This window comes from Felis catus, chromosome A3 (genome assembly GCF_018350175.1).
Source record: "Felis catus isolate Fca126 chromosome A3, F.catus_Fca126_mat1.0, whole genome shotgun sequence".
NCBI lineage: Eukaryota > Metazoa > Chordata > Mammalia > Carnivora > Felidae > Felis > Felis catus.
Window position 1 is genome coordinate 2,474,122 of NC_058370.1, and position 23,258 is coordinate 2,497,379.

Genomic DNA, 23,258 nt, shown 5'->3' on the forward strand with positions numbered 1-23,258 from the left:
ACGCACGTCACGTCCACACGTGTGCAAACACATAAGCACACCACACAACCACATGCTTGGGCACCTGCACACGGACGCGTCGCACGTGGACACCCACTTACACACCCACACAAAGCACGTGTGTGCACATACGGACACAAGCTACAGGTCTGCGTTAGATCGCACCCACGTGTGTGGTTGTGCACACACACCCGAGTCCCATGCACACTCACACACACTGCATGCATGCACATGCCTCTGGTATAAACAAAAACCTTTTAAAGGTCACATAAAGTCAAGAGTAAGTATATCTAGGGGTGCCTGGGGGTTCAGTCGGTTAAGCCTCTGACTTCGGCTCAGGTCATGATCTCACCGTTCATGGGTTCGAGCCCTGCGTCAGGCTCTGTGCCGACAGCTCGGAGCCTGGAGCCTGCTTCAGATTCTGTGTCTCCCTCTCTCTCTCTCTGCCCCTCTCTTGCTCAAGCTCTGTCTCTCTCTCTCTCTCTCTCTCTCTCAAAATAAACAATAAAAAAATAAAAAAGAAACCACCTTGTCTAAAGTGCGTTTGCAGAGGTGAATCCTTGCTCTGTTTCATCACTAATTATGCTCCCAAGTGGCCCCCACGCCAACCGTCTCGACTCCTCTGAAGCCTCTCTGCAGAGCAGCTGGGATTCTCGAAGGAACAAACACCAGAAGCGTGGCCAGAACCTGCTCAATCAACAGATGCAGCACGTCTGTCGCGTTTATCGTGTCGGCAGTCCGCCTGGCGGAGCTGACGGGGGGCAGGGGGGCCCGTGGCGGGTGCACAGGTCCGGGGTCAGTTCCCTCACGTGGGCTCCAAGCACACGGCCCCTTCGGCTTCGGCGCTGGCTGCATGGACGCCCCTCCCCCACGCGATTTATGGGGCCCACTTCCCGGAGGGGGTGACCGGGCACCCGAGGCTGCACACCGCTGCCTGGAACCCGGGGCGTGAGGGAGAGCCCTGCCCGCCACAAACCCGGAGCAGGGAGGCCGACGGCTCGGAGCCACGTGTCCGAGGGGTGAGGACAGCGTGCGTCCTGGGTCTGCCCCATCTGCAGACCCTCGGGACCGTCGTCGCTTTTCTTGAAAACTCATGACTTGAGCGGGAAACATTTCGTCAGCACGGGACAGGCAGCCAGTGGCACTTACTGCCCAGAGCGATGGAACCACAGCCGCGTGAGACGGGGCCCGGACGCCGCTGCCCCCCACCCCTCGCTCAGGGGAAGGGAGAGGAGGTGGCACACTCGGGAAGGTCGTCCAGGCCCCCGGCCGCAGCCAGAGCGACGGGCGCACGCCTCACGCACGGACGCCACGCGCTGTGGTCTCCCCTCGGCCCCCTCGCGAGTCAGACCTCCGCTTCTGTTTTAATGGACTCCTTGATTTTACGGAAGCACGTGTACTTAACAGGCAAATTTATATCAATGCCCAACATGGCGCTTATAAATAAGCACAGTGAAAACGAAGCAACGCCACTAAATCTCTGCTTCATACCTGCTGCTTGCTTTCTCGGTGAAAAATCGAGATTTGCAAGAACTGGGGCGTCCTGGTTCCGTCCTGAGGCCTGGGAGACAGCATAACAGGGTCTCTGTCGCTGCAGGACCCCCGGCCCAAACGCCGCGTGGGCCCTGGGAACCCTGACGTCCTCCAGACCTATCGCAGACGCCCTACCGCAGGAGACCATGCGGGGCCTGACTCCCTGGTCCCCAGGCACCGACAGCCCGCGTTTGGGCAAAGTGCCGTTAAAACCCACTGGCCCACCTTCGTGGGCATTCCGCCTCCAAGTAAGGTTCCTTCTGCCCTGCTCACCTGCACCTTCCTGCACCTTCCCCCCACACCCCCTTCTCACACCCAGCCCCAGGGAACGGCCACCCCACCCCACCCAGCCCCAGCCCCAGCAGTCAAGGCTCATGGCCAGTGGGAGGGTGGGGCCGTCGCCAGACCTGCCTCGCCAGTGGCTACCGATAGGCGTGGAGGTCTATTCTTTCACACCAGGCCCAGCCTTGACCTCCTGGAGTTTCGTCCTTGCAGCCACGGGCCCTGACTAAGATGCCCCCCTTCCTTCCAACTACCTGTCTGCAAGGAGTGTCTGAACCTCCTGTTAGCGTGGGCCTCCACACAGCCGCCCTGTTACTGGAAACGGCATTAACCCGCCATCAAGCTCGGAGTCTGGCCTGGCAACCGGGGTGCTGGACTCACAGAAGGTCACAAGACTGGAGGTTTTCACGTCAGGGTTTGCACTGCTCACGTTTCTTGGGCACTAGCGGTGCAGGCCGAGTCTGCATCCCCACAGGGCTTAGGCGAAGGCACCGCCCTCGTGGGACGCAGGCTCCCCGGTTCTCAGACCCCTCCCACAGTCTCCCTCCACCATCAGGGCGCCCCGGTCTAGTCTCAGGGGCAGGCTCTTTCTTCCACCCAGGAATCCAGCAACCATGGGTGCCTGGCCCCTGCAGGTGCACAGGGAGGAGGGGAGGAGATCCAGCCGCTGACCTTCCCAGGCCGAGTCCCAAGGCAGCCCCATGGCAGCCGAAGCACCCTCCCCACGGGCAAGGGATCCTAGCCTCCGGTGGGGGCTCTGGAGAAGACCAGCCACCAGGGGTGAGGGGAGGTGGGAACCACTCAGGGAAGGAAAGCAGAGAAGAGGGATGAAGGGCCGAGCAGTGCTGGCCGAGAGGGAGGGAGGGAGGGAGTCAGGGAAGGTGGGACAGTCACACAGGCCCCACTGGGCAGGACACGCCCCATCACCTGCTCGGGGACCAGCCCCAACTGGTCCCTCTGGGCCCAGCCTGCTCCAGGCCTGGGGGCACAGCAAGAGGCAGGTCTGGGAGCCCATGGGGCGGTGGAGGGAGGGTGACAGGCAAGAAAACACTGCCCTGCCGTCAGCAGGGGGGAAGCAGAGGGGCTGGAGCACAGCTGGTCGCAGAGGCAGGGTGCCCAGCCCAGGAGGCGTCCCCAGCACAATGGGAATGGGAGGCACCGGGCGCTCGCTTTTGCAGAGTCTCGGGCAGGGCAGGGTGAGGAGTGCGCGGGGCTTTGTGGCAGCCGCGCAGCACTGGGCCCTCCAGCTCGGCTTCCGAAGCTGGTTGTGGTGTTTCAGCAAAGGGTGCGTTTGAGAGCGACGGCTGAGAGGCAACAAGGCCCTGGGAGGCCACGCCCACCCGTGCCAGCCCCTGCCCACCTCCCGGAACGTTCCCGGACCTGCTCCTGGCCACAGTGTCTTAACTTTGGAGGGACAGCTCTTGGGAACAGCAGTCACGGCCTCGTGACTTCTCACCCTAGATGTAAAGGAACATGGGGCGGTCCTCCGAGGGAGGCAGGGGGCCAGAAAAGAGATCCCTGCCCGGGCCTCGACCCCGGGCTTTTGCAAGTTGCGGCACATCCACCGGCCTCGGCTGCTCCCAGGAAAGCTGCCGGTCGATCTTGAACCTCCACCAGGAAGGGTCCCTGCCGCGGGGATCTGAAGCCAATCCCCACTTGGGAAGTGAAGTTCATCCCATCAGCACCTCCTTGATCACTGACCATGAGACTCTGGGGTACCGCTCTTTCCCGGAGGACTCTGGCTCCCCACAGGCCCATCATCAGAGGCCCCGCAAAGCCTCAACTCCATGCTTCTGAAGGAGACAGAACATGCTTCGCGGCCCGTCCCCACTCCCTCCCAAATTCCCTTCCAAACTGCCTCCGTCTCGGATTCTGAACTCCTCCTCCGGAAACAATGATTCCGCCTTGCATGTTTCCCTGAGGGCTGGGCATCCCCTGCCCAGGAGCCGCCACCCGCGAGTAACTGCAGGAGGTGGTAACACTCACATCCCTGGCCCACGAGGAACACATCGTATCATTTCAACATCTACAGCGAGAACCTCCACAGCGCCAAAATACCAAAGCATCGCCACCTCACCTGGGGAGGCCTCCAGCTCGCCAAGACCGGGAGAAGAGTTGAATCAATAAAATGTTATCAGCCAAGCAGCTTGACTCGTGCACGTTGAGGCACGCAGAAACCTCCAGATCGCCATTCCCTGAGGTCAACATAACTCTACAGACCTACCCAAAGCTCAGCAGCGGAAGGATCCTGGCAGACAGGGCGCCCTGGTGAAGGGTGGTGGTGGCAGGGAGGGAGACAAAGTCAAGTAATTTAAAAAATGAAGCCCCCTGGCCCCCAGGTGAGAGACCACCGCGTGCCTTGCCCATGCCGGGACCAGCCAAACAAACCGGGACTTAAAATTTACCAAAGGGCAGAGCCCATGTGGCTTTCTGCCGGGTTGTAACACAGGCCCTGAGTCAGAGAGGGGCACCAGGGGCTGAAATGTGCGGACCAGAGCTGGAGGAGTCATTCACCCCTGCCCCTCGTCCGCCAAGACTCTCGTGAGCCGTGCTGTGCACACAGCACACAAAGAGAGAGGCTGTCCGGCCCTAGTGCTCCCGATGCAGTCATCACCACCGTCACCCAATTATGCTCCAGACACCTGAAGCTAACGCGGTCCACAGAGGGCCGATTTCATTAGACTAAGGCCCACTTGCCTTACTTTGCTTTGATAACGCCTTAACAAATACAGCGAGCGAGCCCCAATGCAGAGGCGCAGAATGAAAACACTGTGACTCTTCCATTTTATGTCCGTTCTTCTCTGGTTTCATGCTTTCAAATTCTCATGCTTGTCAGTTCCAGCCTCTGCCCTTCCAAGAGGTGGGAGAAAGCTCATCTCCTTTCCCTGCAAAGATTCCTTCCCGGGAGGGAGGCTTCGCGGGTGACCCGGGCGTCGGCCTGGCCCTCCAGCTCCCTAGCACACATGCTCCCCCACGTCTAGCTGTAACGCCACGCACACGCACACGCACACAGTGCAACCACACCCGGGCAGACGTGGAGGAGAGTACAGTAAACGCTACATCATCACACACTTTAATAAAGCGGTGAGACAATGGAAGCAATTAATCTCACTTAGCTCAGGCAAAGGGATGGGAGTAGGCAGCAGAAGGGGGCTCCACAAAGAAACAGCACTTGAGGCGGGAGGCCCTGGAAGGTTCCCACCGATCACAGGGCAGCCAAAACAGAGGGGCAGAGGGAGGAAGGAAGGGCTGGCAAGTAACACTCGTTTCGGCACGTGGCTCAGTGCCCGCCCGAGGAAGGGGTGGGCGTGGCATGGGGGAAAAGGGAAAAGGGCACCGGGAACGTGCCGTGGAGGGCTTAAGACCCTCCGGGATTCGTGGCCGACGGGCCAAAGAGTGCCACAGCCGCTCTGGTATCTAGGAATCCGAAGATTCGCAAGCGCTTCCGAAGCAAGACGTCACCACCAAGCGCTAAACAGTTAACGGGGTGTCTTAACGCAGCGTGGCGTCTGGCTGGACCCCACGACTTTCTCTGTCCAACAGCCCCTGACGCCACTGCCGTCTCTGAGACGCTGTGACAGAGTATCAGCCCCAGTCTCCGTTATCCAGCATCCTGGGCCTCCACGGACGCCCACCCCCTCAAAACAGACGTGGCCACAAGGGAAACAGCAGTGAGCAAGAGGGCCGGCGTGGACACCAGCCCCGTCACTGTCCGGCTGGCGAGAGGAAGATGGCAGGATTATGGGATCACTCCGATCCACGGCGCAAGTGTGGCCTCTGGTTCTCCCTCCCTCAGTTCCCAGGCAGGACACCAGGATTAGCGCCTGGATCAGGAAAGCTCCCTACGGAGGAAGCTACTTACTCCGAGTCTAACCAAACACGTCCAATCTCAAAATCTGAGATCCCTGAAAAGCAAAAGGCAGAAGCACCTTGTCGGTACAGAGCGTCTGGAAATACGTTTAGTGCCCAACTGCACACACGCACCTCAGCCCCACGGTCCGGCCTAAGAGTTCAAACAGAAACGAGGCTTTGATTCACGCTCAGGAAAATAAAAAATACGTTAATAGGAGGCGAGTCAAGCCGCTGGGAGAGGTTGGCCAAAAGACAGACACTGCGAGTTTCCCTAAACAGGTTATCATTTTAACATTGTAAAGCACTAGACTTCGTTTTTTAATAGTAGAACCACAATTATCTCTGCACGCCCGTATCGCCGCTCTGCAGAGCTCCTATGTAACGAAGCAACTGTCAGCGATACGGGCAGGACGCACATGTCTGTGCCACGCTAGACGGCCAGCCTTATCAAAACCCAACTGCATTAATCCTTTCCTTACATCAAAAATCAAATAACTTTCTGGAGAGAGGCTCCAGTCTCACGAAGAGCGGTTCCACTGGGAGACGGTGAGTGGAGATTAACCGCACAATATGGTCGGAAATACATAGATAAGCGCCTGCCTCCCCAGCGCCTGCTGAACACTCGGAACCCGGGACTCTTTCAGAAAGACACACGCAAGTGTCCGCAGCCACACGCGGCCTCCCCGTCCCATCTGTCCTCCTCGAGACCGACCAAGAACTCTGGCAATAAACGAGACGCCCGTCCGTGGCGCCATTTCCAACAACAGCAGTTTTAACCCGCGTGGCATTTAAGCAAGAAGGAAATAATGTTATTTCAAAACTGATAAGGGAGAAACGCAATAAAACAATTCCTAGATAACCGCGGGGAGGGGATGCCTTCCTGATAAAATACCTTTCAGAGTGAGGGAACAATGTGCTTTTCTGCCTGCGCAGAGGGCACGCTTCTGTCCTCCTCATCTTGGGAGTCGCCCCTGCTCCCCTGTGCTCACAGGAAGTGATTAATTAGAGCCTCCTTGAAGCGGCAACCTTAGAAAGCCACTGGGGAACTTCATCTGCACGTCACAGGATGCCATCCTCCCAGAATCCTCCTTTTGGAGCCCGACAACGGGGCCTATCTGCGGCAGTCCTGGGCACCCGCTCCAGGGCTCCCAGAGGACAGAGGCCTGGCTTAGAAAGGCCTCTCCTCTTGGTGCCTCTTCCGTAAAGGGAGGAGACGCCGCCCGTGACACAATTCCAAGCACAAGTGTGACGTCCTGCTCCCAACTCCCCGTGCTCTCAGGCCGCTGCCGCCTTCCGCCCGCCCCCGGCCGTCAGCTCACGCAAAGAAACCCAGGAGCGTCGGGCCCACAGTCCCCACCTGCCTCGGCCCAAACCCTGGCTTGTCGGTGTGAGACCCCAGCTCCCCTTTACTGTCATGTCTCCACTGGGGACAGGCACGAGTAAGATCCCCTCACACCGTGACAGAGCCGTCCGGCTCGCACGGCACCTTCACTCAGGCCCCCGGGGGGCGCGGGGAGCGGACGACCTGCAGGCCGAGGGTGCCGGAAAGTCGCATCCCTCACGCACCGGAAGAGGGGGACAGGTGAGAGGCACTGATGCAACATCGGGTGAGCAGGGGAGACTTTCAGAATCCACACGCAGGCACGTGAGCCTCTTTGCTGCAGCCCGCTGTTATGAGATGCCAGAGCCAAGCCCGCGGCCCCGTGCCAGCCCCAAGGGGAATTTAATCGTGCTCACCAAGAAATTAGGAAGGCAGCCCGCTGGCCCCTCCGTCACGCCGATTCAGCGCAGCTGGACGTAAGGACGGTCTTCTGTCACTTAGGAGGAAGGGGTGTCCTTGTCAAGGGGCTCCACTTAACACAGAAGGTGCAGGATCCAAAGGGCACGGGGACAGTAACACACCAGGAGCGCTTCCTTCCCAGGCCGGCCCTACGGGTTTTCTCTAACTGCTCGGTCACCTGCTCTGCACACTCAGACTCGCGTCCAAGGAAGGCAAGCAGGACGGGAGAGGCGGGCAGACTAACCTGAGGAGGCCCTTGTTTTCCAGTCCCCCAATTTATCCCTGTGGAGCTCTAGAAAGTTCCAGAGTCTCTGTGCCCTGGAATTCCTACCTAAAAAAGCGGAGACAAGCCCATTCTAGTTTTAGGGGCCGCCACAAAAGGCTGCCGCTGTCACCGTGTTTAAAACCCAGAGACTCGCAGGCAGTACCACGCTTACAGCATTTTCCAATGCAAATCCCCAGAGCAGGGCCGGCTCAATGACCCACAAACACAGGGCAGGTTTAGCGAGGACTGAACTACCGCAGTAAAAATTCACCTGCAGTTTCCGGGACTAGGAGTCCGGGGCATTCGTTCCACGTTTGAGCCAAAAATACCCGGGAGAAAGACCCCCCCCTCTCTGGAGAAGCTTGTACCTGGCTTCTCCATCGCTCAACCACCAAGGAAAACACTTGAAGCTCCCACTACACTCCCCCCCACCCCCATTTTCAAAGGATCCGAGACTTTAAATGGATTTCAAAGGCCCCTGTAATTCTGCCAGCATGACATTTTATGTCTTATAAGGTACTTTTATTAGCCAGGATTGTAGAAAATTGTCGTTTACCAGCCATTAACCTTTCAAGCATGTAACTATTTTTTTTTCCCCACGTGGAAGTCTAGCTCACACTTCTCTGCAGATCAATCCTGAAGCTGTCCAGCTCCTTTACGGAAAAAAAAAATTCATCGAAAAGCCTCCCTGTTCTGAAGAAAACGTTAAGTTCTGTAATTTCACAGACGTCTGATCGCAATTTTATCACCTTCAGCCCTTCCTGGCGTTCTGTTTTTTATCTTAAGATATTAAGAGCTGGTTAAGACAAGTGATCTAGCCCCTCCTTTGTACTGAGGGAAGGTGGGAAAGAATGACAGGTAGAGGGAAAGGCGTCCAGCTTTACGGAGGGAGAACTGGCACCACGGCCACACTCGAGTTAGCCTCTGACCCCGCGGGCGCGTCCCTGCTCCAGCGTCAAATACGACCTGACACGATCCGATCACCCCACAGCCCTGCTCCTAAACAACCACGGCGAATAGCTCACATTCTCACTTGCCTCTCCAGGAGCCCAGAGCTCTCCAGAGCTTGAAGGAAGCCACGCCTTACCGACTGCATCTGAAACACAGGCCCTCCGCCAAGAGGTCTCTGGCCACACGTGAGAACGTCAAGAAGTCCCCACACAAAACCGTAAACGCCCACCGGATGGAGCTGACATCTCACAGAAAAGCTCCCGCCTCGAAGGCCGGCTGCCCGCATCTCGGGGCTCGATGCTCAAGGGGAGCGTCCGAGGTCCTCCGCCGCCGACCGAGGCGCCTGGAGAAGACAGGTGCCCGCGGCCCCAGGCGTCCCCCCCCCCCCACGCATCGAGAATGAGTCCGCTTCCTGCTGGGGCCCGGACGTGGGCTGCACCCCCCCAGCCTGGGGAAGGGACAGAATCAGGGCAGGGGGGGTACCCGTGGGGCTGAGCAGGGCCAGCTGCACTGGCTGAGGCAGTAGCACCCGTGACCCGGTGACCCAGGGCAGCTCAGCCGCGCCCTCAACAGGCCAGGTCTGCCTCCCACTCGTTGTATGTCCGCCTGCAGGGCCACCCAGACTCCCCCGCGAGCCCAGGGCTCCCATTCGTCTCCTCCCACAGCCAGTGCGACAGAAGGCCACTCAGGTCACAACATGCATCTGGGGTCACACAGCCGCGACGGGGCACTGGGTCTGGACACCCCGAAGCCGGACAGTCCCGGCCCTCCCACCCGGAAAATCCGGGACCGCGGTGATGGTCGGGGCAGGGGGACGGCGTCAGGCGCCATTGGGGGAGCGTGGACGCGGGACCCCGAAGAGTCATGCGTCAGCAGCCCTTGCTTGGTAAAGGGGGGCTAGTGACGCGCCTGCCTCCCGGGGTCGGTTGCACAGATGCACGCGGTTGGCCCCGGGGAGGCGCCCAGCACAGAGCCCAGCTCAGAAGAGCCGCGGTCACCACACGAGAACGACCGTCCCACCGTGACGTGCCGGTGCTCGCCAAAGGGGGCTGCACGCGTGGCCCATCCTGTTCACGGCGCTCAGTAATCAAACGTCCGCGGGCATCCCTCCGACGGGCCAGCCCAGGCCCGCTCTCAGTACCTCGCTGAAGAATAAAAAAGAAAGGAAGAAGGGGGTCTTTCTCCCGGAAATCCCCTCCGAGTACAAAGCAGCCCGAGCGTCAGGACCGAGCCACCAAGTGGCTTACCCAGCAGCTCCGGCCACCAGAGGCAAACGCGGCCCCAGGGCCCAGCTGGGGCGCGACTTGGGGACCCCAGGCATCCTGCGTCCTCCCCTGGCGGGAACAGGCTGCCCACCCAGACCCTGGAGAAGTCAGGACGGCCGGGCTGTGGGACCTGCGGCAGCAGACTCCCCGCGAGGTACCCGGGGCTCCCCGGCAACCGCTCAGGGTACCCTGCGACCATCCCCGGGGACACAGAGGCTGCCCCCAACGCAGCTGCAAAGGAGCAACGGCGACAGGGGCTGGGCCCTTGCAAACGGCCGGGCGGCTGCTCCAGGGCAAGCCGGCTCCCTCTGCTTTCGGAGGCGCCGAGCAGCCGGGCGGGAACACCCTCGGAACACGAGGAACGAGACACTTGGAGACGGAACTCACGCCTTTTTGCACTGGCTCGGCAAAGCAGCCCTGGGGGGAGGAGAGGTGCCTTGTACCCACACCTCCCTGCCCAAGAGCAGGGGGAGCGAGTGGAGACATGCGCCATTCCCAAATGCACACCTGGAGAGTAACACGATATTTATGACGCATCTACGCAATATCACCTGAGCTATCACCCTTGTTAAGATGGCATCTGACAAGGAAAGATAACGGGAGGAGAGCCAATGTCCCACATACATTTTAATTCCGCTGGAACCCTCTGTGTCACGCTCTGGAACACGGAATGCTGTGTCACCGTGCTGAGGGGCCTCATCTAACGTTCTGGAGACACGGATGCTCACGGCCTTGTTCCAACCACCCCACCCCCCGAGGCACGCCTTCCGATGCGGGCTACCCCCACCCCCCCCCCCACACACACACACACACCCTCAGGGAGAACACGGTTCCTCACCAGGGATGCTGACCCCTGGGGTCCTGAACCCTCTAGACCCAAGGCCCTCAGGCTTTAATGAACATCAGCTTCCCCACGAGACACATCAAACAGGCAGAGGCCCAGGCCACATCCCCAGGATTTCTGATGCAGTGGGTGTGGCAGTGTCCCAGGGCACCTGTAACAAATGGTCACCAACTTGGTGGCTTCAAGTGACAAAAACTTATTCTCTTGGAGTTCTAGAAGCCAGAGTCCAAAGTCAAGGTGTGGGAAGGGCCCTTCCTGCCTCCCCTCCTGTGGCTTCTCCCCTGTGTCTCCTCTTCTAAGGACGCCTGTCACTGGATATAGCCCCCCTCCCCCCGGATCATCCAGGATAATCTCATCTCAAGATCCTTACTTAATTATACCTGCGAGAGCCTTTCTCCAAACAAAATCAGCCACAGGTTCCAGGGAGATGTAGCTTGTGGGCCCCCACCATTCAACCCAGGCCGGAGGGTCTGGGAGGGGACCCGGGGCCTGCCAGGTTTCACAAGTGCCCCCCAGGCAGGTGGTTCCTCGGCCACAGGTGGACGTGCTCGGTCTCTGCTCTCCAGGTAAGGAAACTGAGGCCCAGGGAAGGGAGGGCCCCCCAGCTCAGCCCCCCTCCCAAGAATGCCCCTGACTCTGAGCCTGCGCTCTTCTATGAGCCCTGCTATAAGCAGGAGCCCGGGGCCATGTGTTCAGCAAACAAGGGGTCCCCCCTCAGCTTTCCAGGCAGGTCAGTGTCAACAGTGTTCCAACTCACACTTGGGTGGAAAAACCAAAGCAAGACAAAAAACCCGACTTTCTTCCGAGTCAGGTGCACAGGCACACGCACGCGGTCCTGAGGGAAGACCCAGAAAGAAAGCCTCTCTCCGTCTGGTTCGGAGACAGACAGAGAAGGATCCTTCCCGGCAGACACAGGTCTGCACACGCCCCACCCCGGGGCTGGAACTCAACTGCACTGTATCCAGACCAGGCCAGGAACGCCTCCCTCCGCACCCGTGGCTCCTGCTGGTCCCCTCCATCCTCCGGGAGGACCGTCCTCCTAGAGACAAGGCGGGGACTGGCATTCTTCCGCCCGTGGATGTTTATCTGTCGCTGAAGGCTTACCTTAATCCTTCCCAAATCCCCACACACTGTCAGCGAGAAAACAGTGAAACCAAACAAGGCAACGTTGGCAGCAGCCAGACCGGAAGCTGCTCTGGGCTTGGGAGCCTCCGCTTACCCTTCACACCCTCGAGTGGCAAATCACATCTCAGGACCCACGAGGAAGCTGCCAAACAGGGTCCCAACTACGGACACAGCTACGGCAGGTGGGGGCCCCTGCCAAGAGGCAGGACTGGATGAGGGCTGCGTGGGGCGTCCAAGAGCCGGACCTCTTCACCCTGCCGCGTACCGGGTTTCCTCGGTCACCCTGGGCCCCCGCTTCCCCCGCGGTGAACTGCTGAGGACCCCTCGGAACCGCACGAAGGAACATGAGGAGGGGATACACGTGGGAGCAGGAAACGACCGTGTGTCCCTCCTTCATAACGCCTGCGGGAGGCCCCAGGGATGCCTGGAGTGTCGCCTCACATGCACACGGGTCTGTGCAGAAGCAACCTGGGGATGATTATGGATCTCGGGTCATTTTCCGGGTGAGCCCAAAGCCGTCACAAGGGTCCTCCTAAGCGAAGGCGGGAGGCAGCCAGATCAGAGGTGGTGATGGGAGCACAGAAGGCACGGGCAGAGGTACCAGGGTGGCCGTGAGGTCAGAGCCTCCAGAAGGAATCAGCCCTGCCCAACCGCCCCCCTGCAGACTGAAGCCCAGAGGACCGGCCCCTGTTGGAGTTCTGGTGTCCAGAACAGCGAGAAGATAAATTTGTGTCCGTTAAGCCACCAAATATGCGGATCACTGGGCTACACTAAACTAACACGGTCCACGACCTAAGCGGACTCCTCCCTGGAGAAGTCGTGCGGGGGATGGAAAGTCACAGAGACCCCTGCACAGAACATGGTGGGCTGGGGCGTGACCTACCAACACCCTGAGCCCGCAGGTGTCTCGAGGGCATTAAGTGAGAGGGCAGGTTAGCACGCGGCGGGGACACCGGGTTGAGGATAATCAACTAGGTTTGCTTTATTTTGTCTTCTTTCCTGTAAGAAAGGAAGTCAGGGAGCCAACCTGAAACAGTGCCAGAGGCCACCAGGAGAGGGCAGCCTAGAGCGCGGGCAAAAAGTCACCCAAATTCTGAGCCTTCTGACAAAAGGAAAGGATTGCACCACCCCCGCTTGCAACAGGCCAGGCCCCCCTCTGAGGACGAAAACTCAGAGACAAGTGCCCTGAGGTTTCACAAGAACACACGCGGGAGAACTTTGGACTCTCGACGCAAAGAAACTCCCATTAGGGCATTTTTTTCTTTTTTTATGGTGAAATCCATTTTAAGTAAAGATTGTTCCTTCAGAAAGTCAGAATAATCAGGACATTCTCTGGAAAGACGAATGCTTGCTTGTTCACTTGTTCTCAAGTTCTCAAGTCATGATTAGTTCTGGCATCTACTTCAGTATGCTGCAAAGAAAGGTGGGGGAGGAGGAGGAGAGGGGGGAGGGGGAGGGGAAGGGGGAGGGAGAAGGAGGGGAGGGGGAGAGAGGGAAAAGGAGAGAGGGGAGGGGGAGAGAGGGAAAAGGAGAGAGGGGAGGGGAAGGGGGAGAGAAGAGAAGAGAAGAGATGAGGGGGAGGTGAGGGAGACAGAGGGGAAGGAGATGGGATAGGGGGAGGGGGGAGGGGAGGGGATAGGCCTGGAAACCTAAAATGGGAGGCCCCTGCAAACACCTGGGACCCCAGACCCAGGGTAGAAAGGACCACGGCAGATGGAAGGCACACACATCCGGCCAGGAGAAAGTGCCAGAAACCTCCTTCAAGCCATGGTCTGTGGCCCCCCTGGCGGTCCACGATCGTAGGCCTCCTCACTGTCCCCAGTGCCCGGGTCACCCATGTCCAGCTTCCAGGCTGCAGGCCTCGCCTGGGGGGGGGGTCTCTCCCGGCCTCCCCCAGCGCTGACAGGGCTCAGAGCCCCCTGAGCACATGCCCTGGGTCGTCTGCTACGTGCCCAGAATTGAAGACTCCCGTTGGCCTCACGGAATCCTGGCTCTGCTGATCCTGGGGCCGGTTCTGCAAACCCAAGGTGTCCACAGAGTTTGGACCCACTTCAGATGAGCCCTCACACATCAGTGACGCCCGTCCAGCACCTCCTGATACACTGGGCTTCTGTTTGTTGCAAACGTCCAAAACGGGAAACAATTAGCACGTCTGAATGCTTGATAATTACTAATTTTCTGACGGTGCCCGGAACATCTGGGCTATCCTATGTGCACGTGACCTTAGCGCTCCGGAACCATCTTTGCACACGGTACGTGAGAGATGTAAATGAGCTACAAGTGTGGGTCTGGACAGACAGGGAAGGCACAGCAGATCAGCGCATTCCAGCCAAGCTCCCGACTTGGGTCATTGGCTCCTGATCCACGAAACGGGACCAGTGCTACTCATGGGCAGAGCTTTCGCGAGGATCACAAGGGCGGTGTCCGCGGAGGCTGGCAGGCAGCGTGGCCCGAACTCCGTGTTGTTACGGGACAATCACACAAAGCCTCCCGTTTTCTCATCTCGAGAGGCCGCTAGAATACGCGGTTCTGAACCGCAAAACCTTCACCTTTAAGCCACAGCTTCCACGAGTGCATCATCCTCACGTCTAACTGGCGTGTGAGCTCTCGGCACTGAGGGTTTTGATTTGGTGACAGGTGATTATACACACGGGGCAGAAGTCAGAAGACTGGAACTCCCGACACACTGCCTCAGGGACCCGGTGGGCAGCACCCAGTCGGGCCACGCCCACGGGGGCGGAGCTCACCGGCGGGGCGCGGTCCTGCTCTGCGCCCACTCACCTCCACCTAGTGGAGACCAAGGTTCCCCAGAGCCGGTCGATATTGCGGACAGAGACGAAGTCCCAGTGCCCGCTCTCCTGGATGAGGACGGCTAAGACAGCCCACGGAGACTGTGCACTCCACGATGGGAGGGGCAGACACGTAAGGACTCATCCACATCCTGGCCACGGACTCGAACGTGGTGCCCGTTCATTTCGTCTGCCCAGCAAATACTTACTGAGTGCCCACGGCATGCTCTCGGCTAGGCATGGGTACTAGCCAGCCCACTGAAGAGAGATGGAAATCAGGGCCCAAGGAACAAAAACTGAGCAGAAGGACCCCAAAACCTGGGCACAAGTCAGAGGATGAAATGTACTCCAAGCTTCCAGAGACAAGGACAGGCACTAGCTAGGGTGCACTGTTTCCCTAAATCAGGAACTGCGTTCGGTCACGTACGGCAAGAAACTCAACTGCGGTGTGTTAGCCTCATTCTTCTCATCTCTTGGGGGACAACGAGCCCACGGGTTATCTGGATGCCCTTCAAGGATGCCACCTAGGATCCAGTTCCCGCTCTACCGTCCTCGCAGTCACAAGATGGTTGCTCTGTCTCAGACATCGCATCTGTCTTCCAGGCAGGAGAAGGAAGTAAAAAGCAAAAGGCAGAAGGCGTGGCCAGCTGAATCTGTTCCTCTTTACCAGGAAGAAAAGCAAACAGAGCCACACAAAACCCCCTTCCCAGAAGCGTCATCTAGCAGCATACCCTAATGAGGCCCCACAGCTTGAACCGCCACCTTGGTGTGAGGGCATCCACTGGCTGTGTGAGCATCTTATTTTTTAAAAAAAAATTTTTTTTTAACGTTTATTTATTTTTGAGACAGAGAGAGACAGAGCATGAACAGGGGAGGGTCAGAGAGAGAGGGAGACATAGAATCCGAAACAGGCTTCAGGCTCTGAGCTGTCAGCACAGAGCCCGACGCGGGGCTTGAACCCACGGACCGTGAGATCATGACCTGAGCCGAAGTCGGACGCTTAACCGACCGAGCCACCCAGGCGCCCCTATGTGAGCATCTTAAACAGGACCCCGCATACGCCAGGCGGGTGGGTACAGAAGGGGCGTCGCCAAGGAAGAGGGCGAGGCGGTGCTGGCCGGGCAGCCGCTCCTGCCGCTTCGAAGCGCACGTGGCCGGGGGGTCACCAGCGCCATTTACCCGCTCGCTCACGGCAGCTCCAGCTCCCCCGCGACTTAACCAGGGCGCCCCAGACGTGCCAGGGCGTCGGCGCTCTCGGGGCCCTTTGTTACTTCTTCATCCCAGACGAAAGCCCGCACGCGGCCCGCACGCACGCCGGGCACGAAGCCGGGGGCTGGGTAGGCGGGAGGGCTCGCTTACCTTCTCGCGTGCGCCTGGGGCTGCCTTCTGCCCCGGCAGGAGCGACCTGTCCACACGAAGGGATCAGGGCGGCTATTTTCCACGTCCTCGTCCAGAGAAGGGTACTTGTGGCCGCGCCGATCACATCGTGGCAAATGCTCGCTTGCTGACCGCAAACGCCTGCACTTGGATGGTCTGGGACCGTCCCGCCCTCTCCCGCCTGGTTCGCAAAGGAGTCGCTCATCCCACGACGCGGCAGGTAGGGCGCCGGCAGCGGATGTCGCTGCTTGCCTCCCTGCGTCCACCCCTCCCTTCCTCCTTCCGAAAACAGAATCCCACTTGCTCCGAGGACACGGCTCTACCAGGTGGGGGATCGTAACAGCGCTAACCCAGATACGGCGACACAGCCCTCTCCTTCCCAGCGTCCCCACCCCTCGCAGCTGGGAGCGGCGGGTGACCAAGCTCCAGCCGACCAGAACAGCGAGCCACCTGTCGAAGTGCTTGCTTTCCCGGTACAGGGAAGGGATACGGACGGTGCTACCCCCTCCTCGCTTCATCCTGCTCCAAACTCACGTGCGATGCCCAGAGCCGCAGCAGCCAGTTTACAACGATGAGGCAATAAACCGAACTGACAAAGTAAAGACGGCAGGGTTAAACCAGGCAAGTGATGACGCCGCTGATAAGCCGCCGCCCCAGCCCTCGACCATCTCTCTCCTCCTTCTGAACATCCTGAAATGATCTAAAATAGTAAACCAGAGTGACAGGCTGCGGCCCTCATGAAATTTCCGGTTTAGGTAAGAGAGATGACCGAGCAGAGAACGGAAGTCCTCCGATGAGGGAGCAGAGTGTGGCCCGGGGTGCACACGACGGCCCCACGCTCACGCAGGAGGGGAACACAACGACTCGTCATCGAAGCAGACTCCTTTTCCGTGTCACTTGAGCCCGCTTCCCCTAGGTAAGGCCCAGACCCCTCCGAAGGTTTCTACTCACACACCGCCTCTTTTCCAGCACCCGGGGGAGACAGGACCCGTGCGTCGTGGGTCCCCGCCACACATCCTGTCACCCTCCCATCCTCGGGCGGAGCCGCTCTGGGTTTTCCAGAACTCTGCCCGCCACAACAGAGCAATGCAGGTCACCGCATCAGCTGCGGCCTCCTCAGCAGGGCTGACCGTTAATTATTAACAAAGCAGAGAAAAAGACACCGGCTCGGCAACCGGCCCCCGCTCAACCAGGGCTCCCAGAACGTTCCATCTGGGCCCAGGGAGAAACCGCTTAACCAACCTACTGTGGGTATTACCATGCACCGGTGATGGCGGCCGTAGTGAACCACCTTGAAAACAAAACCTCAGCTAAGAGCCCATGTGACCACACGCACGTGCTTGCCGGAAAAGGCAGACACAGGAGACAGAACTCGGAGGGGATCTAGGAAGCAGCGGGGCACTCGTCCCACAGAACGTTCCACTGGTCCAAAGGTCCACAGTACCATAGTATTTGCTATCCTATTGGGGAAAACTATTTTAAGCCTAATTAGCATCAAATTTTTAGAAAGGAAATGCTTTTCATTTAGACATAAAACAAAATGCCACGACATTTCTTCCATCCACTTATCATAAATAAGTTAATTACCATGTAACAAATCGCTCCTTCTAGAATCTGGAGGTTCAGGGCTGCTGGTAAGCTGACTCAGGCAGAGAAGGAGCCACCGAGCAGTCGTTAATGGCTTACGGCATACTTACAATAAAATGGGGACGCCGTGAAGCTTTGCTCGTCAAATGAAGGTTAAGCTCTCTCCGTTGGAGTAACTCAATTATAAGGAGTCATTATCGGCTTAACCTGATTCCTACCAGAATAACAGAAGTGTTGTGCCATTATCTTATCTTGGACCCACACATCTTCACTGCAGTCTTGTCACTTGCAAAGTTTGTACACAGAGACATTTTTATCTGTCCTGGTTTGAATGTATGTCAGCGTTGGCTTTTGCTTCCGTATCTGCAACAATTATTTCTGAGATAGAAAACATCTCTCTGTCCCTGAGAACGGCGTGGTGGAGGGGGACGGAGGCAGGTGCAGGAGGAGCAGGGGGGCTCCAGCCTACCCCAGAGGAGGGGAGGAGCAGGCCCCAGTGACTGGGACACAGCTCCCCTCAACCTGGGCGGCGCTGGGCCACATCTCAGGTACGAGTAAGGGCCCAGAAAATGAGTCCCGCATCCACAAAGCCTGTCTGCTGGTCCCAGTTCGCCTACCATGGTGGGCTCTTCGCCCCACGCTGGGTAAAAACCATCTGGGCTCACGGGCCAGGCCAACATACAGCCTGCGATCGTGACTTCCCCACCACGCGGGCCAAGAGGGGAGGGGCCAGCTCTCCACCGGGGGGAGACCAGACGCCTGTTAGAAATCCCACGTTTCATCATAAGAGGTCTGAGATTCTGCCACCCTTCTGCAGTAGGTAGTACTTATTACTAAAACAGAGGCCTTCTTTCTGAAATTCCTGGGTCAAAGTGAAACTCCAAGATCCCATCAGGTGTGGCTCCTTGCCCAGAGAGGCACAAGAAGCCAGCTTCCAGATCAGCACACGGGGGCACCACAGCGTCCCTGTTGTGTGCAACAGGACAATGCACTGAGAGTAGAAGAATGTTCCAGGCCTTCCCTGAGGGCACACAGGGACGCTCGGGAGACCAATCCATCCTGAAAGAGGGTCTACCCTCTCGAATTCTGAAATGACACGCACGGCACACTCACAGAGCATCGCCTAAGGCTCTCACCACATATGCCTACTCATGCAACACGCCCATTCTGCTTCCGGGCAACTGCCGCGGATTTTTGGGGGGAGGGAGGGTGGGTAATCCATGGAAAGGCTCCACAGATGATGCCCTTAGCCGGTCAACGCAGATGACAACAAACAGGTGAGGGAAGCTGCACTCAGCCCCAAATAAAAATCCCGTTCACGTAACCGAGAACAAACAAGATAAGTGACCGAGCTCTGTCCCCGAGGAAGAGAATCCGAAAACCGCCCCCCCACCGCCCCCCTAAGGAGCTGCTGTCAGCTCTTGAGAATCTGAGATTCCCTGAAACCCAAAGCTGGGGAGAAAGTCAGCGCTATGAGGATTATTTAGTCGTGAGTGCTGAAATTTAGCTCTGAAGCCTTATCCAAAGTTTGCTCCCTCCGTCACTCCGAAACCGGCTAAAAGCTGCTGCTGCTTCTGGGAAGGCGCTCAGCCACGGTGTTCGCGGTAGGACTTGGAAACCTCACAAGGAAGGCCTGATTGATCTCCCCTCCCGTACACATGGGAAGTTTAATTAGTTTGTCTCGAAAGGGAAACGGATCAACATACAGAATGATCTCCTGTCTCTTGACTTTTGAAGCTGCCTCTGACGTTCCCATCACAAACGTGGATATAATCCTACAATTACGATAAAGCTAATTGGTAGTTCCCTCCTGCATGTGTGTTTTCGTGTTATCAGTGGGGTAGTAATGAAAATGAATACCACATTTGTGAACAGAACGTCTGTGGGTTTATTTACCGCATTTCCAACAACATCGTCTGCTTTATCATGCATTTCAAAGCAGGGATAATTTAAGAATCCAGAATTTCATACATAAAAATACTTAGCAAGAAAGTCTCTCTCTCTGCACATTATTTGGGTGACGTTACATCCGAATTCCAATTTGTTGCCCAGGAAATGATTCACCTCACTCAAAAATGACAGGCATTCTGAATCATTCACCTGGGATGCAAAATGCCTTTGAGGTCCACGGAGGGACACCTCACTGACCTCACAACCATCATTTGGCAGACAGCCTACCTCAAAGACAGCCCCGACCCGCCTTTTCCACGGAAAGGTCTCCCCAGTCCAGAACACAGTGTGCGATTTCTTCCCACCCCCCACGCCCCCCCTACCTTTGAGAAGCTTCTCTCCTTCCAGAATATTCTCCGAGATTAGCGCCGTGTAGTCTTCTTCGGAGAATCCAGCCTTGCAGGTCTCCCGGGCTGTAAGATCCCCATTATGGGCCTGAGAACAGAAAGAAAAGGGGTCGGGACAAATGTGAAGTTGGCAGAAATTTAATCCAACCCCTTGTTTCTCAGTGGCTGCCGCAGGCAGGGTCTGGCCTCTGGCTATGACAGAACCACCTGAGCCACAGCCTTCCCCCCAAGCTCCCCTGCTTCCGTGCTCTCAGGGACTCACCTGGCCCAACAGCACCCTCCTGGGGGGATTCCGTCCCAGACCCCACGGAAGCCCGGAACCGCCCAGCACCCAACCCCGTATAAACTCGGTATAAACCGCTTTTTCCTCGACACACACCCCCACCCCGGTGGAGCGCGGTTTATAAACCGGGCGCAGTGGGAGATTAACAATAACGACGAAGCAGAACACTTGTGACGTGTCCTGTGACTCTGGTCTCTCTCCGGGGCACCTTCTTGTCCTGGGCTCACCCTCCTCGTGCTCAGGTGACGGGAGGAGATGCCCTGCGCCATGGGATGGACGTCACGTGAAGGACGCGGCACGTGACGCAGCGCCAGGCTGCACCTGACCTTCTGACCTCGAGTCAAGGGGAGGGTCCTCTGCTTCCCGCGCGGAAGCGGCGGGAGCCCAGCGCGGGTGAGGGGGTAACTGCTGGATCGGCCTGGGCACGGGGGTGCAGGCGGGGAGGAGGGCCAGCGGAAGGCAGGGCTGCGGGCCTCGGAGGGCCTCTCTGTCCCCGCAGAAAGCAACGTCTGAGGAGTGTCCGAAGACAGCCTAGGAAGCCACAGAGAGGTGGGAGGTGCAGCCAGCCGAGGCCCTCTCGGCCACCGCCCCTCGGGGCCCCAGAGCTGGGCTTCTGTCTTCTCTGTGGGTCCCCAGAGAGGGAGGCGGCAGCAGAGCAAGAGAGGAGGTCCTCCCAGAGGCGGCTCAGCGCTGGGCAAGGAGGGAGGCTCCCGACGACGCGGCTCCACCCTCCAGCCCTGGCACCTCCACTGGGCTGGCCATTTGTCCACCCGTGGAGCCCCCATCTCTGGCCCAAACGGGCGAGACAGCTGCCCTGACTGACCTGAAAGGGTGGGTGTCCTCGGGTCTTGCCCAGCGGGAGGGGCTGGGGGGCGGGCGGGGAGCCCCCCGGCCAGGCTGCGGGGGGACAGCAGCTACAGGTCAGCCTCGAGCGGAGGGGAACCGTCGAAGAGACGGCGCGCGCGGCAGGACGCTGGGCCGAGACGTCGGAGCGCAGCGGCCCCGCTCCCCCGGCCAGCGCTCGCCGGCAGCAGGGGCGCAGCCCGCGGTCGTGGCTTCGCGGGGCCGCCGAGCGGAACGCGCCTCCCGCCGCGGCGCCCGCTCCAGCCCCGCGCGCCGCCGCCGCCCGCCCGCCGGGCTCCGGCACCGCGCTGCCGGCCCGGACGCGGACGCCCTCCCCACAAAGCGCCAAGGGGAGAGCGAGGGGCGCGGGCTCGTTCCTTGGGAAAGCTCCAAGCCGCGGCTCCGCTCCTCGGGAACCGAGCTCCACAGAGGACCGGAACCCCGGGGGCGAACTCGCCCGGGAAAGTTTCGCCCCGCCCGGGCGAGTGGCGAGCGCAGCCGGAGCGCCCCGCAGCCTCCGAGCGGGCCTGGGGGCGCCGCACTTGTTTGTTTCGGAGGCTGCAACCGCGCTGCCCGGAGGAGCAGCGAGGCCGATCGGCCACGAGAGGGGGTTCCTGCAACTCCCGCGGCCCCGCCGCCTCCCCAGGGGCGCCACCCCGCGCAGCCCCGCACGCCGCCCCCGGGGCCTGCACCCGCCGCGCACAGCCGGTCTGGGGGCCGAGCTCGCGGACTCGGAGGGAAGGAGGCGGGCGCCCGGACCGCGCTCCCGGGCACGCTCACCCCGCGCCCGCCTGACTTCCCGGCCTCGCTCCGAGCGGCGAGGGCCCCGCCGGACACCGGCTCCAGCCGCGCCTGGGGGACTCCGCGGCGAAGGTGCCCCGCGGTCCACATCCGCCGCCGCGGTCTGGGTCAGCACCCGGAAGCCCAGCACGGAGGAGGCGCCGCGCCGCGAGACGCCGGCCCCCGGCACGGGGCGGCGAGACCGGGTGTCCCCAGCACCCTGGTTCTTCGCCTGCTGCCGCCGGCTCCCCCGCCCGCAGTCCCGGCCCGGGCTGGGCTCGCCAACTCCGGAGGCGCGCGGCTCCCGGGCGATGGAGGGCGCGCCGGCTCCGCCAGCGGGCAGCCTGCCCAGGCGCGGGAGAGCCGAGCTCCGAGCGGCGGCCGCGGACCTGGGGCGGCCGAGGGATGCTTGGCGGATCCCGCTTCGGGCAGAGCTCTCTGGGCCCTCCACCCACCCGCACCGCACCCCGCTCCTCACCACGGCTCGCCTCTGCCCCGGCGGCTCCCCGCTCCTGCCGACCGCGGGCGGCTTCGCGGAGCGCGGGAGCCTCTGGATGCAGCGGTGCGCGCGGCGGGGGCGCCCGGGAGAGCCCCTCCGGGCGAGTGCGCGCCCCGCCGGCTCCGGGGGCGGCCCCGCGGTGCCCGGGGCTTCCGAGCGGCCGGGACGCCAGGCGGCAACTTACCCGGAGCGCGCCGGAGAGCGAGAGCAGCACGAGGAGCACGCCGGAGCCCGCGGTCATCTTCCCGCCGCGCCGCGCCCCGGCGCCCGCCCGGAGCCCGGCGCCCGGAGCCCGCTCCCGGCCGCCGCCGCCGCTGCCGCCGCCGCTGCCGCCGCCCCGATCGCGCAGCTCCGATGGCCGCCGCCGCCGCCGCCGCCGCTCGATCGGGCCCCGCGCCTCCAGCCCGGCCGCGCCGCCGCGATCGCCGCCCGGCTCCGGGAGCCAGGCCAAGTCGGCCGGCGGCGCGCTCCCTCGGGCCGGTGCGTCCGCCGGCCTCGCAGCCGCCCGCGCCTCTGTTCCGCGCGCTCCGAACTGCAGGTGAAGCCGCGCGGCCGCCCCGCCGAGGCCCCGCCCCGAGCCCGGCCCCTGCGCTCGCTCGGCCTGACGCGGGCCTTAAAGGCGCCGCGCCCCCCGCGCCGCGCCCGCGCCCGGCGCCTCCTCCCCGCGCCCCCCGCCCCCCACGGCTGGGCGTCCGAGCCCGGGTCGGGGGAGGGGAGGAGGGCGGGGACCTGAGGACTGAAGGAGGCACAGAGTCTCCCCTCGCCCCACCCCCACATACCCTGGGCGCCCCCTCTGGATGGGGAGCCCCTGCTGCTCAGGCCAACTTCCTGCCCGGCCCACGGTGGGAGGGCGCTCCCCTTCTGTTCTCCACGTTTAGGGTGTCTTCGCACCGACTCCCGCGGCCC

At 60.3% G+C, this 23,258-nt stretch overlaps 1 protein-coding gene across 3 annotated transcripts in view; it reads right to left on the minus strand.

The window, feature by feature from the left end:
* CDH4 (cadherin 4) overlaps positions 1–22,688 on the minus strand; it is a 539,030-nt gene extending 516,342 nt beyond the window's left edge. The window contains exons 1-2 of one of the 3 annotated variants that reach the window (XM_023251048.2): positions 22,537–22,688; positions 19,924–20,035 (exon numbers count right to left, since the gene is read on the minus strand). In XM_023251048.2, coding sequence (XP_023106816.1) covers positions 19,924–20,035; positions 22,537–22,593 — 169 coding nt within the window. In that variant the 5' untranslated portion in view covers positions 22,594–22,688. Of the gene's footprint in view, positions 1–19,923; positions 20,036–20,457; positions 20,587–22,536 lie in introns of those variants that run through there. The other 2 variants (XM_019826279.3, XR_002740881.2) reach the window with 2 other exon arrangements.
* Between the last annotated feature and the right edge of the window lie 570 nt (positions 22,689–23,258).